The 11926-nt window shown below is 58.3% G+C and overlaps 2 protein-coding genes across 6 annotated transcripts in view; one reads left to right on the top strand and one right to left on the bottom strand.

Annotated features, from left to right (window-relative positions):
• LOC127750474 (uncharacterized) overlaps window positions 1-11926 on the top strand; it is a 111607-nt gene that overhangs the window by 47880 nt on the left and 51801 nt on the right. The gene's annotated exons all lie outside the window — the stretch shown is intronic.
• Window positions 2494-11926, bottom strand: part of LOC113209642 (homeobox protein Hmx) — a 22233-nt gene continuing 12800 nt past the window's right edge. Inside the window, exons 3-5 of the mRNA XM_026427283.2 lie at window positions 9975-10099; window positions 9649-9873; window positions 2494-4444 (exon numbers count right to left, since the gene is read on the bottom strand). Coding sequence (XP_026283068.1) covers window positions 3678-4444; window positions 9649-9873; window positions 9975-10099 — 1117 coding nt within the window. The 3' untranslated portion in view covers window positions 2494-3677. The remainder of the gene's footprint in view (window positions 4445-9648; window positions 9874-9974; window positions 10100-11926) is intronic.

Raw genomic sequence — 11926 nt, 5'->3', positions numbered from 1 at the left:
GGGGTGTGGCGGGGGACCTGGTTGGCTCGGCCACAATAGCGCGCTCCGGAAGCAGGGCGCGGCAGGGGCGGCCCAAGAGGGGCGAAAGGAGAGGACTCATCACGCGCTGCGGATTCGTGTCCGCACAAAGTTGTTGTATTTTTTGATTGTTTGTTTTGTTTAAATTACATTGTCTGGGTGTAATGATGATAAAACCTTCCACTCACGCCCGTTTGAAAATCGCATAGAGAGAGACGAAGTGAACCCGGCTCACCACCGTGGTGTTGGCCGGCCCGTGGTGATCGCGAGGGTCGAATGCAGAGTCATACCGCCGTCGATCCATCATCAGTTACTTGTGATGGCTTCATTGAGAGCAGGCAGCCTGCAGGGCAGAGAGAGGGGCAGGGGGGTGGTGAGTGTGTCCAGCGGCGGCAACGCGTGCCCGGCCGGAGGCGCCCGGAGGAGCAGGCCAGCCGGAGCGTGCCGCACCCGGAAACAAATCAGGGAACACAAAAAAACACACGGTCCACTGGAGGGGCCGAGGAGCAGCCGCTGGAGAAAAGTAGAGCGCCGGCCACTCGGTGGTGTCCGCTTCCCTACAGAGACAGACAGTCAGACAAGACAGACAAGACAGACAGACAGACAGACAGACAGACAGAGCGGGAGAAAGGGAGGGAGATAAGGGGGTGCATGATGCGCGACGTGCTCCTCCCAGCGCCTGCGGTGGTAGGCAATAGGAGGCCCGTGGCGCAGCCGTGCGCGCGCGCTGCCTACCTCGCAGGCTGAGTGCGTGGCCGCCGCCGGCTGAGCTGGGTGCGCGCGCAGGGGGGCCCGCTCGGTCGATGAGCTCTGGGGCGTAGCGGCGCGGAGCGGCGGGGAAGGGGGGGGGCGTTCCGTCGGGCGTTCCGCGGGGCGTTCCCTAGTGGCTGTAAGTGAGCGAGCGGGAGGAAAGTAGATGCGGAAGCCCCGTCACTCAGCCGGCGGGGCCCCGGCGCAGCTCCGGCGCGGCTCCGGGCGGCCCCGGCAGTAGGGGGCGGCAGCTATTTTCTTGCTCCTTTAACTCCTCTTTCTTCTGCGTCCCTCCCATCCTTGCTCTGTGCGCCCGTCCCGCCGAATCCCCCTCGCCCGCCCCTGCTCACAGCAAACTCCGTGAAACTTTTGCTCTTACTCGCGAGCAGCGTCATCGTTTGTTACGAGAGGTCGCCGACATTTATCCGCCGCCCGGGGATATAATCGTGATTATAATAATGTTGGAGTACATTTTGGATTCACTCTTTTTTCTATACGCGTGATGGCGTATCTCCAGACAAAACAAACTTGTCCGCTAAGTTGAGGTTGGGGGGTGTAATTTTTCTTATGGAGCTACTTTTTCCGACAGCCACCGGGTCATTAGTCAGAGTTGAACCTTTCAGGTGCGGTACGACGACGCTTTTGGATTACTTTTTCTCATAGGAACGGAGTGAAAAGAACGCAATCTCATTCATGATGCAGTGCAGGCCACCTTTTAACCTCTCTCCGTGGATATGAAACTGTCATTCATCTCTCATGCAGAATAAGGAGACTTGGAGAACAAACGAGTTTCTTGCGCTGCCGATGCCGAGCCAGTCTGCCTCCCGATGCAAATGCATGTCGCGCGAACCGCAGCCATCATAGCCGAGCTTCCACCAAAAGCGGGCGGCGCTGGAAGCTGGAAGATTATCTCCGCACCATTGCTTAACGGATTTGAATTTTATGGTCGCGTAGGCGTCATGCGACCTGTCATATTATTGCCCAACAGAGAGTGGGACAAAGCCAAGATGCCGATTTCTTCATTTTTGGTGTTCTAGAAAACCAATGCTATTCTTGTGTGATGTGTAGTCGCCTCTTTTTTATACCGCTGCTGGTGCTTTTTTTTTTTGTACTAGGGTAGGGGGGTCGGGGGCACCAATCTTTTGCTTGCCATTGGCACAAACGTCCCGAAAATGTTACATGTTGTAATTGATGAACGCGTAGTCTCCTACATACAAGCGAGTGTGTGTGTGTGGCTGTGTGGCTGGGGGGGGGGGGTCGCAAACGTCGCGCTCCCTAGTTTGGCGTGTAATAGGTGCGTATAAAACCAACAAAGGGAAGGTGTCTGGAGGGCGGACCCTCGCCTCGCTCTCGCTTCTCTTGCCGAGGGGTGGAGTAAACTCTCCTGCAGTACACAGTAGTGGGGAGCACTAGCCAGCATGGCGTACTGCTGGTGACGTTGTATAGAATGTATCCGTCCTATATTGTTCCCGTCGAAAATGATCTTTCCTGCGGTAATGTAACGGGCTGCCACCAAACGCCGGTGTTTTACTGTACTGCGTGGGCGTGTGCTCGCTAAAAGTTGTGTATTGATTTTTCGATTAGTGGTCACGCCTCTCTCCATGCGGCCTGTCCTACTCGCCCGTTCTGTTATAGATTCGGCGCTGGCAGTCGCAACGGCTCTACTAATGTTTCGTATTTTCAAGTTATGAGTGAGCGGTATGTAAAACAACCTGGACAAAGATGTAACTTGATATTAATTTTATTCGATCTCGAATCATAGCGGTAGTTCAAGTTGACTTGGTTTGATTCGTTCACAACACATCTTTTATAATCTTTAAGATATACCTACTCCTTTATAATTTTCTATGCTCTATGTACAAATTTATGACTGACCAGGGCAAAAGAGATGCTTATATATACTTTTATAATACGTAATTTCATATCACACTCCGTTTCAAATTTTCTGTACATATTTATAGGGATTTAGATATCTTTACAATTTGTACAGGGGGAAATGCGTATGCGAGTCTGGAATGCAATGATTTGTTTGACATAAGTACACTTATCTCGGGAAATTCCCAAAAAGCTTGTTTCTTTTGAAATGTATCTGCACAAGAGCATGCATCAGACTCGTATAAGAATTTATAACAGAATTTGCCTAGGGCCTAGTATGTAATATCATACAAATGGGAATATACAGCATGAATAAATTCTTTGGTAACGATGCAAAATATAGCTTTGCGTGTATTCTATAGGAACACAATGGAAAATAGTATTACTATCTCAAAAACTCAGGGAGTATCGACGTACAACAAACCTGACGAATAAAAAGAGACCTAACACCCAGAGATCAGTTTGTTCATCACTTAGCCCTAGCAGGCGCACTGCATCACAAAATGACCCACTTTCGCAGCGGGCCTTGAAACCACCACGCGATTCAGAAGCGATCGAACATGACATCAAAAAACGACAATAACAACACATAGTACCAGTATTACAACTATCACTCTTATCAATATAATCTCTATCATTACCACATACTACTACAACAAAACTATACGTGAAACAAGAAGGCAAAAATTTATTTTAAACTAGCCCCTTTCCATCGTAGTTTGGAACACAATGATTGAGGAAGAGGAAGGGGGAGGCGTACCGCGGTCAGCCCAACATCGAAAACGCCCGCAACTTTACCAACACCTGGGCTTCAAGTTCCGCCGAAACCCCTAAAACATGGTTACAATAAAAACCTCGAGCGCAACAGGTTGAAGATCTCCAGCTCTTCGTAAAATTGCCACGACGTTTCCGCACGGTGCCGATAAGGAGCGCCGCGAGCGACTCGTCTCTCTTCTTTTTTTGTACAGGATAGAGTATCACAGATGGGGGAGAGGTGGGCGTCCGGTCCGGGGCGCGGCCTGGCGCTGCGCACACTACCAGGCCCAGCCTCTCGTCTGGTGGGACAGCACCAGGTGGTGGCTGGGCGGCGGCCCCGCGTGCGCGGGGTGCGGGTAGGGCGGCAGGTGCATGTGGTCGCCGGGGCTCTTGCCGCCGCAGGGCTTGCCGTCGCGCACGAGCACGGGCACGGCCACGCGCCGGGGGCTGGGCAGCGACGTCATGGACGAGTGCTGGTCGTGGATGCCCTTCTCCTGCTGCGCGCGCTTGGTCTTGTACCGGTGGTTCTGGAACCAGATCTTGACCTGCGTGGGCGTGAGGTGGATGAGGGAGGCGAGGTGCTCGCGCTCGGGCGCCGACAGGTAGCGCTGCTGCCGGAAGCGCCTCTCGAGCTCGAAGGTCTGCGACTTGCTAAAGAGCACCCGCCTCTTCCTCTTCTTATGCACGCCGCCGGGGTGGCCGCCGGAGCCGCCGCCCGGGCCGCCCTGGCCGCCCTCGGACTCGCCGAAGGCCGTCTCTCCCGCCTCCATGTCATCGTCGTCGATCATCTCGTCGTCGTCGTGGTCCTGGTCCGAGTTGTCATCCCGGTCCCGGGGGTCGCGGCCCCGGTCGCCGCTCTGGTCGTGGGCCGCCGTCGCGTCGCCGTTCGCGGCCGCTTCGTGCTTCACCCGGGTGGAGTCAGCGGCGTGCTGCGAGGACGTCGTCGAGTCCATGGACAGCTCGGTGCCCGCCGTCTCCAGGCTGGCGCTGTGGTGCGACGTGCTGTCCGGGGAGACTTGCTGAGGTCCCTGGGGCGGGAGCATTCCTGGAAAACACAGAGAAGAGAGTTTCGGTCAGGAACCTGTTTTGATTTTCCACACTGCCAGCAGTTTCCCCCTCCTCCCTCATCGCGCCGCTGTATCGGTTACAGCTGTGCGCTGTGCGTTCGCGAGGGTGCTGCCGCCCCGCTGCCTCGCACTCCCTCGCACTCGCTGCGCGCTGCGCGGGGGAGACAGAGACAGACGCATTATCGGGACGCGGTCGGGGGTGACAACAAAAACACTCGGCTTTCCATTCAAAAGCCTGAATGGCATTAAGCTGCATTACACTGCAATGGACACCTCTTTCCCATCCGCGGAGTGGGCGGAGCCAAATCACCCCGTCGCGTTCGCGTCGCGACGGGACAAAGGACGGCCAGGAAATTTCCCGCGGCATTACGTTAAAATTTCCCTCAATCTCCGCTACTAAATAGAGAATCGTTTCCAGGAGTGGTGTTGACTGCCAACCTTCTCGAAAGTTGTAGCAGTCGCAACACTGGCCGTGCAGCCCCCACTATCTCTCTCGCACTCGTGCAACCCTGCGCAACCCCATCGCCCGGCACGGTTACGCCTCAGGGACAGTCACGCCGTCACGGGCCGGCGGGGCTCGGCCTCGGGCAGGATGAGAAACTAAGTGGCCCAGGAGGACCACTACAGCACAGCGCGCTGCAGTGTAGTCGCCTCCCCTTCCCTCCCCGACGAAACTTCATTTAAAACGTTACACTGCGCGCCGCGGCGGCCCCTTGCGCTCCTCGCGCTCCCCTAACCTCAAAATCAGAAGCGATTTGTCAACACGAGGTTAAGCTCACTCCCCTATCAGCGTGCAACATCGCCACCGCCACCGCCACCCTCCCCCTACTCCTCCCCGCCAACCGACCGAGCGCCCAGCATCTGCACCCCCCTCCCCACGGGACGGGTTGTTGTGTGGGTATTTGCGCGCGTCTATCACGCCTGGTAATGTATCTATTGTGCATGTGTGTGTGTGTGTGTGTGTGTGTGTGTGTGCGCGCGCGGGGGGAGGGGAGATGCGGCCCGCTCATTGGCCGGCGACCTCCGCGCGGCGAATCGGGAGATCCAGCTGCCACATCTGCCGCGGAGCGACTCGCACCGGAGGCGGGGAGGGGGGCAAGTAGCATGAAGCAGCAGCAGCAGCACTACACTGCCAAGAACACGTCGCATGACTGCGGTTTTCGTAATCCGCCTCGAGTACATCACAAGCCCACCCGTCCCCCCCGACCGCTACCCCCGCGAACGTGTACATATGTCAGGTGGAGGAAGCAGCGATCGGGCCGTTCGCCGTCAGAGTTGGCGTTGGGGTTGGCGTTCTCCAGCCGGTACCGCTCATGACATGTTTCCGTGACTCGTATGCAACCCCCGATGCGCCCGCGCTGGACGGACACGGACACCCGGCGGCGGCGGTAGCGTGAGCAGCGTGCCCGAGGGCGACGCCGAGAGCTCCGCGAGGGCTGTCGATCGCGTACAAGTCATCTGACGGGCTCGGGCCAATCGGACGGGACAGGGGCGCGTGTCGTGCAGGAGAGACAGAGACAGAGCGAGTTCTGTCCGTCGAAGGGGTTTGTTTCGGTCGGGAGGCCATTGCCCCGCGGGCCCCGCCGCAGTGACTCGAGTCGTCGCCGTCCTACCCCACAGCAGGAGCCCCGGCCCGCACGCCGCGTCAAACTACTATTTCACAACTTTTATCTCTTCCCGCTTCCAGCGCGCGCGCGCGCCTCGTTTTATATTTTGACGTGATGAAAGCCAAAGCGGGACGCGGCAAGCAGCAGCATAGCAGCATTTTGCGGCTATTTATAATGAAATCCGTCGCGGCCGCCCCGCCCCGCCCCGCCCGGAACCTAGTGTCACGATCTGACGCGACATGAAAGCGGGCGCACAACGGGCGCAGCGGCGAGAGAATGGGATGGGATGGGATGGGGCTCCGCCTGCTCCGCGCGCCCTCTGTGGTCCGGCCGTACCGCCACAATGCGATGTGCTGCGGCCGCTAAGCGGTCCGCTAAGCGGTCGCGTGGACCTGGTGGACCGGCGGCCCATGCAGCCCCGGTAGCGCAGCGGCGGTGGTGGTGTTTATAAACGCATTCAAAGCCTATCGGAGGCTCATCTTTGTGAGATAAGAAGAATGCCCCGCCCCAGGCATGGCGCGGGCCGGGCCCCGTGAGCCGGCCACCCTTTGTTGAACTGTTTGTAACGCCCCGGCGGGCCCGGCGGCCCGGGCCAAGATGGCGCTGCGGCCGGCGGCGGCGCCCCCACCTCCCTGCCCCGAGGAATAAAGTGGATGACGAATCGACGGGGGGGGTTTGCCGTCGGACAGGCCACGTCAAATTGTTGATGCGCTGTTTCGAACGCATGTTGAGCGCGCAAAAGAAGGCGGCGGCGGCGGCAGGCTCCGTGTTTTGGGTGCGTGCGAGTAGAGAGCTCTCAGGCCCACGAGCGCACGCACCGCTCGGTGCACCACCGCACGACCCGATTTGTCACGTGCTTTACCTCGTCCGCATAGAGAGAAAATAAAATCGATCTCTCTGTAGCGAGGCGTGCGCGGTGTGGAGCGCTGTCGACCGTTACGCCGGTTACACCCTATGCTATTATTTAGGCCCAGCGGAAAAAAAGCGTTTCAGAAGGTAATTAGTGTCGGCGATAAAGGACGGCAGAGTGGTGTGGCGGCTCACTATGCGGAAAACTGCCCGGAAAATGCTCCCACCCCCTGAGGCAGCGGGACATCATTAAGCTCTCTCGAACTTTAAAGTAAATATTATTTTCTTGTTTACTCCGTCGCGCTCATGTTGTTTTTGTTTCGTTTTTTGACACGAGAGCTCATCGTTCCATCATGGAAGACGGCCCGCGGGTGCAGGGAGGCGAATGTCAACTGTCATCTTTTATTTGACGCCGGGTGACGCGTCACACTCACCCTACATACAACCCTCAGCTCGTCGCCATAGAAACAAAGTCCCCCCCCTCTTTCCCCCTCTCTTTCTTCTCTTCCCTGCAGCCGCTTGTATGTTATTCGACGTGATATGTCAAGCCAGATTTTAATGTATGTTTTTTTCAACGCCCTCCCCCTACCCTTTCCACCAACGATATGCGTTAAGGTGACGATTAATAAAACCCGAGGCGACTCGTTAGAGTGCGGCGGAGTGCGGCCCTGAGTGACGCTGTCGAGGTGCGGCAGTTCAGCCAACCTCTGCCCACCGCCATAATTTCAGTTGGCAGCCCTGCCACATTATCCACGCCGGAAAAACGAAATTGTGTCATCTCATGCCTGAGGGGCGGGGGGGGGGGGGGGGTAAGAGGACACCAACAGACACAACTTTGTAGGCAATGCCGGCCTGTGCACTTAAATATATTTTTCTTCCTCTTTTTTGACGTTGCTAAAGTTGAGGGCTTTTCATTCTTTCCGACTTTCCGACTCGGATGCCGGAGCACTGCGCAGGTTTATACAAGCAGCCGAGGTCCGGTCCACGTGCGAGAAAAATCGAAGGGAGAGAGAGAGTGAGAGCGAGAGCAGCACGGCCGAAAGAGGAGAAAGAGAGAAAGAAGAAGACAGTTTCCTAACGCGGACCAGGGTGCACCAGCAGGGTGCCGGCCAAAATGGGAAGCTGCGTGAGCATCCTTTTGTCCGCTCTTCCGGTGTCGTGGACGATCCCCGGCCCACCACGCCCCGACGTGGCGGAGGGCGGAGGGCCCGGTGACACCACCGGCTCTGCCCGCAGCCGCATCGGAAGTCAGCAGGAGGACTTGTGATAACTAATCCCCACGGCTACGGCCGTACGGATTACCATCGCTCCCTGTCTCTCTATCCCTCCGCCCCTCCGCGCAGAGGGTCGGGGAAGTCGCCAGGAGAGCAAGAGCGACAAACCGGCTGTTTCAACTGCTGCGAGGAGGACCTTTCCTGACTACTACAACTCGTGCTTGTTTCCTTTTTCCACGATTTTTATTTGAAAAATAACGCTGTTTAACCAGGCGGCCCTGGTCCAGCCAGCACACAATGGCCGCGTGGACACAGACCGGCAGCCGACCCCGCCCAACGCAAAGAGAGGGGCGTTTTAACGCCTGACCAAATGTTTGGGCGCAGACCTGCGGCTGCCTGTGGCTGCCTGTCTGACTGGTCGCTCAGGCCAACGCAGCCTGCCCCGCACCCAAAAAAGGAGTTCTCGAATCAAGTGCGCGGGGCCTGAGCCAAGTCCACGGGCTAGATCCTAACCAGCCCAAGGACTTCTCTCAAGCCCCGCGCACTTGATTCAAGAACCGCGTTTTTTGGGGTGCGTCTGTCCGGCGCGACCTGTACGTACAACCAACTCGGGTCACTGCGGATGGGTGTCCCGGAGAGTTTGCACCACGGCGGCGAGGCGCCCGGGCGCGCCCCAGCCCAGCACGCGGCCGCGCGTGTGCGTAGCGGCGGGACACCCATTACAGGCTGGATATTGGTCCGCGGGGATCGGCGCGGCGCGTGGGAGAGAGCGAGATGGCTAATTCAATTCAAACGACACGACATATCCGTGTCGTGTGCTTAAGGCCGGCCGCGCCGCGTCGATAGAGACGTTAATTGAATCCCCGCTAAGCCCTGCTGAGGGAGGAGGAGGGTGCCGGCGAGGCTTAGGGAGCGAGCGAGCGAGCGAGAGGGAGGGACGGCGCTAACGATCTGTCTCTCTCTCGTTGTCCCTCCCTCCCCCTCCCTCCCCCGCCGCCGGGGCCGGGGCCAGACGCCGTGGTGAGTTTATCGCTTCATTACTGGCGTGTCCCAGCACAATCATTTGTTTCGCAGTTTTACGGCGACGATCAGAGATTTCGGCCGGAGGAGGGTGAGGCCAATATCCACCCCCGGCCGCCCCTGTCCGGGCCTCCCCCCTCGGGAGTGATGGAGTAGCCGCGAGCGCGGCGCGCGCTTTTGTCTCTCGACAATATTTGCTGTCGCCTCATGGGCTTAAGTCGCCGCCCCCGGGGCGAGGCTCGGCGGGCGGAAGGGGTGGCCGGAGGGTGCGGAGGCCACGCCCCGACGATAACGGCCGCCCGGGCCACCACCGCGACATGATCGAATTGACTCCCCAGCAGTGTTTCTCGCACAGTCGTCGCGCAACCGAAAGCAGTGCGGCGGCTTACTCGGAATGCCGCGCTCAATTTCACCGCGAGGAGGAGGAGAGTGGGCGACGAGGTTCAACAGGGTGAGCTAGGCCTACATGGCGCGCAGTCGTGAGGTACTGACCTGGATCGGACGCGGGCGATGGCTGGTCCCGGTTGTCGTGGCTCCAGGGCCGCGGGGGAGCGCCGCCGTGCAGGGAGGTGAGGGGCCCCAGGTGGCCGAGGTGGCCGCCGAGGCCGCCGCCGAGGTGGTCGCCGGGCGCCCCGGACAGGGGGTGGCCCAGCAAGGCCGGGTGGCTGTAGAGGTTCACCAGGTCCTGGGGGGTGCTGCCCAGCAGCAGGGGGAGGCCTGGGCGAGGGAAAAGCAAACAACAAGTTTAGCAACATATTTTCTCTCATAACTTGCGCAGTTTATCTTGCCCTCTACTTTTTCACTTGTATGAATCTTACCGTTGGATAGAGGGTGTTGGGTGGGGTGGTCGCCGTCTGCGCCCTTGGCCTCGTTCAGCTCCAGGATGTCGCTGATGTGGAAGCCTCCCCGGCTTTGCCCCGGCATCTTGATCGTGTCCAGCAGCCTGGAACCGAAAAGAGAACAGGGTTAGAAACATTGCCGGCTAGCAACGCACTTTCTGCAGCTGGGAGCTTGCAACAAACGGCGGCATGTGAAACGCAGAGGATGTAAAGAGGCAGCCTACACTGTAACCCTTACAGCCCACCAAGAACAGTTTGCTCGGGTGCGGCGGGAGCGCTCACCTGCTGGTCAGCTGGAGGGTCAGGGGGGTGATGGCATCGTATTTGGGGAAAAACGGGAACCCAAAGTAGAACATATTGGCGGTTACGAGTATTCACAGTCCTTATCACAAGATCACACACACACACGAACACGCCCAACACACTACTCGCACACTGCACTTCGCATGACACACGCGAACAAGTACTTCTCGGTGGGAAGCGCGATGCGAGCGCGAGCGATAGCGACCTTCCTCAAGGAGTGGCAACTCCAAACTGAAGTGGTGCTGGTGCTGGTGGTGCTTGTGCTTGCTGCTCTGCTGCAGCGGGGCGGGCGGGGGCGGCCGGCCGGCCAGCCCGAGCAGCCCGCCGATGCACCGGCTCCGCTCCGCTCGGCTCCGGGAGGCCCGGCTGTGCGGGGGTGGAGGTGGTGGGAGTAGGCCACGAGCGGGGGTGGGGTGGGGACGACAGCAGCGGCCGAGCATAGGATTTTTACGAGGGGAGCGATAGTTTTCCCATGCAAACTGGTTGCTTCGGGCGAATCCTGGCGAAAAGTTGTCCTGACGGTCAATAATTATTAGTAGTCCAGGTCTAGGAACTACTCGTGACAACGACAGTTGTGATAGTACCGTTTATCGTATTTAGTTTTTGTCAGCCGTTCTTCCTCCCAAAACTAACAAAACTCTATTATTCCCGATAACACCATTTTACTGAAGTCTTTCGGTCTTAAAATAATCTTAATGCAGGGTGCGACCACCGGAATACTGTACTACATCCAGGCGTGCGGACGGGTTGCATACTCACCCGGGGCCTAGATACCTACTTTTACCATGGTGCCTTATGGCGAGTGAGTGTGCAACGCGTCTGCATACCTGGATGCAGTAGTACGCAGAAGATTGGGGGATGGGAGACTTCGCCTTATGGTAGGAGCAGCCTTGGGGACTGTCTAAAAATCCAGCTTAGAACACCCACCCACCCTGCACAGGTGTACAGTGAAATTCAGCTCACTAAAAGTTGTTTTCCACAAAGTCTCTTGGAATGCCGCTTTGGGTTATTGGTTACGACAGCAGCACCCCCACCCCCTAAAAAAGTGCGAAAAATTAGGAGTTGTATATCCACAACAAGTTTATGATTTTGGCGTTTACCTGCCTCCGCCGCGCCGGTTGGCCTCTGATCCGAGGTGAGGCGGGGGCGGCGGGGGAGGGGGAGAAGGAGCCTCGCCGCTAAGCAGCCCGAGCGGCTCCACGCTGTCTGGGGCTCCGGGCCAGGATGACATACAGCGGGCCGGGGCGGCGGGCTGCGCCCGAGTGGGCCCCCGGGTCCAGCATGGTGCCCGTCGGAGGACACCCACTGCCTCGGACGCCTCCCCGGCACCGGAGGCCAGGGCGGCTACAGAGAAGAAGCCAGCTTCATGGAACTCGTTGCAGCGCCACAATACCTCGGTACCGTTCTGTGGCAGAGCCATGGCGCGGCCTAAAGTGGAGCTGGCCGCCGGGTACGTGTTGGGGAGGCGGAGGGTGCTCTAGTGGTCGGCGGCCTCCTTTGGGCGCGCTCTTCAGCGCACCACCTGTGCTCGGATGAGCCGTGGTGGCCGAGACGCCCCCGGCCGCGGAGGTGAGGCACGTGATGGCACAAAGCGACCAGCGGATTTGGCACCGGCACCCCCGCCCCCC

This window comes from Frankliniella occidentalis, unplaced genomic scaffold (genome assembly GCF_000697945.3).
Source record: "Frankliniella occidentalis isolate FOCC.00 unplaced genomic scaffold, Focc_3.1 Scaffold194, whole genome shotgun sequence".
Taxonomy (NCBI): Eukaryota; Metazoa; Arthropoda; class Insecta; order Thysanoptera; family Thripidae; genus Frankliniella; species Frankliniella occidentalis.
The sequence above is the reverse complement of the archived record's forward strand: the minus strand, read 5'-3'. Positions and strand labels throughout refer to the sequence as shown.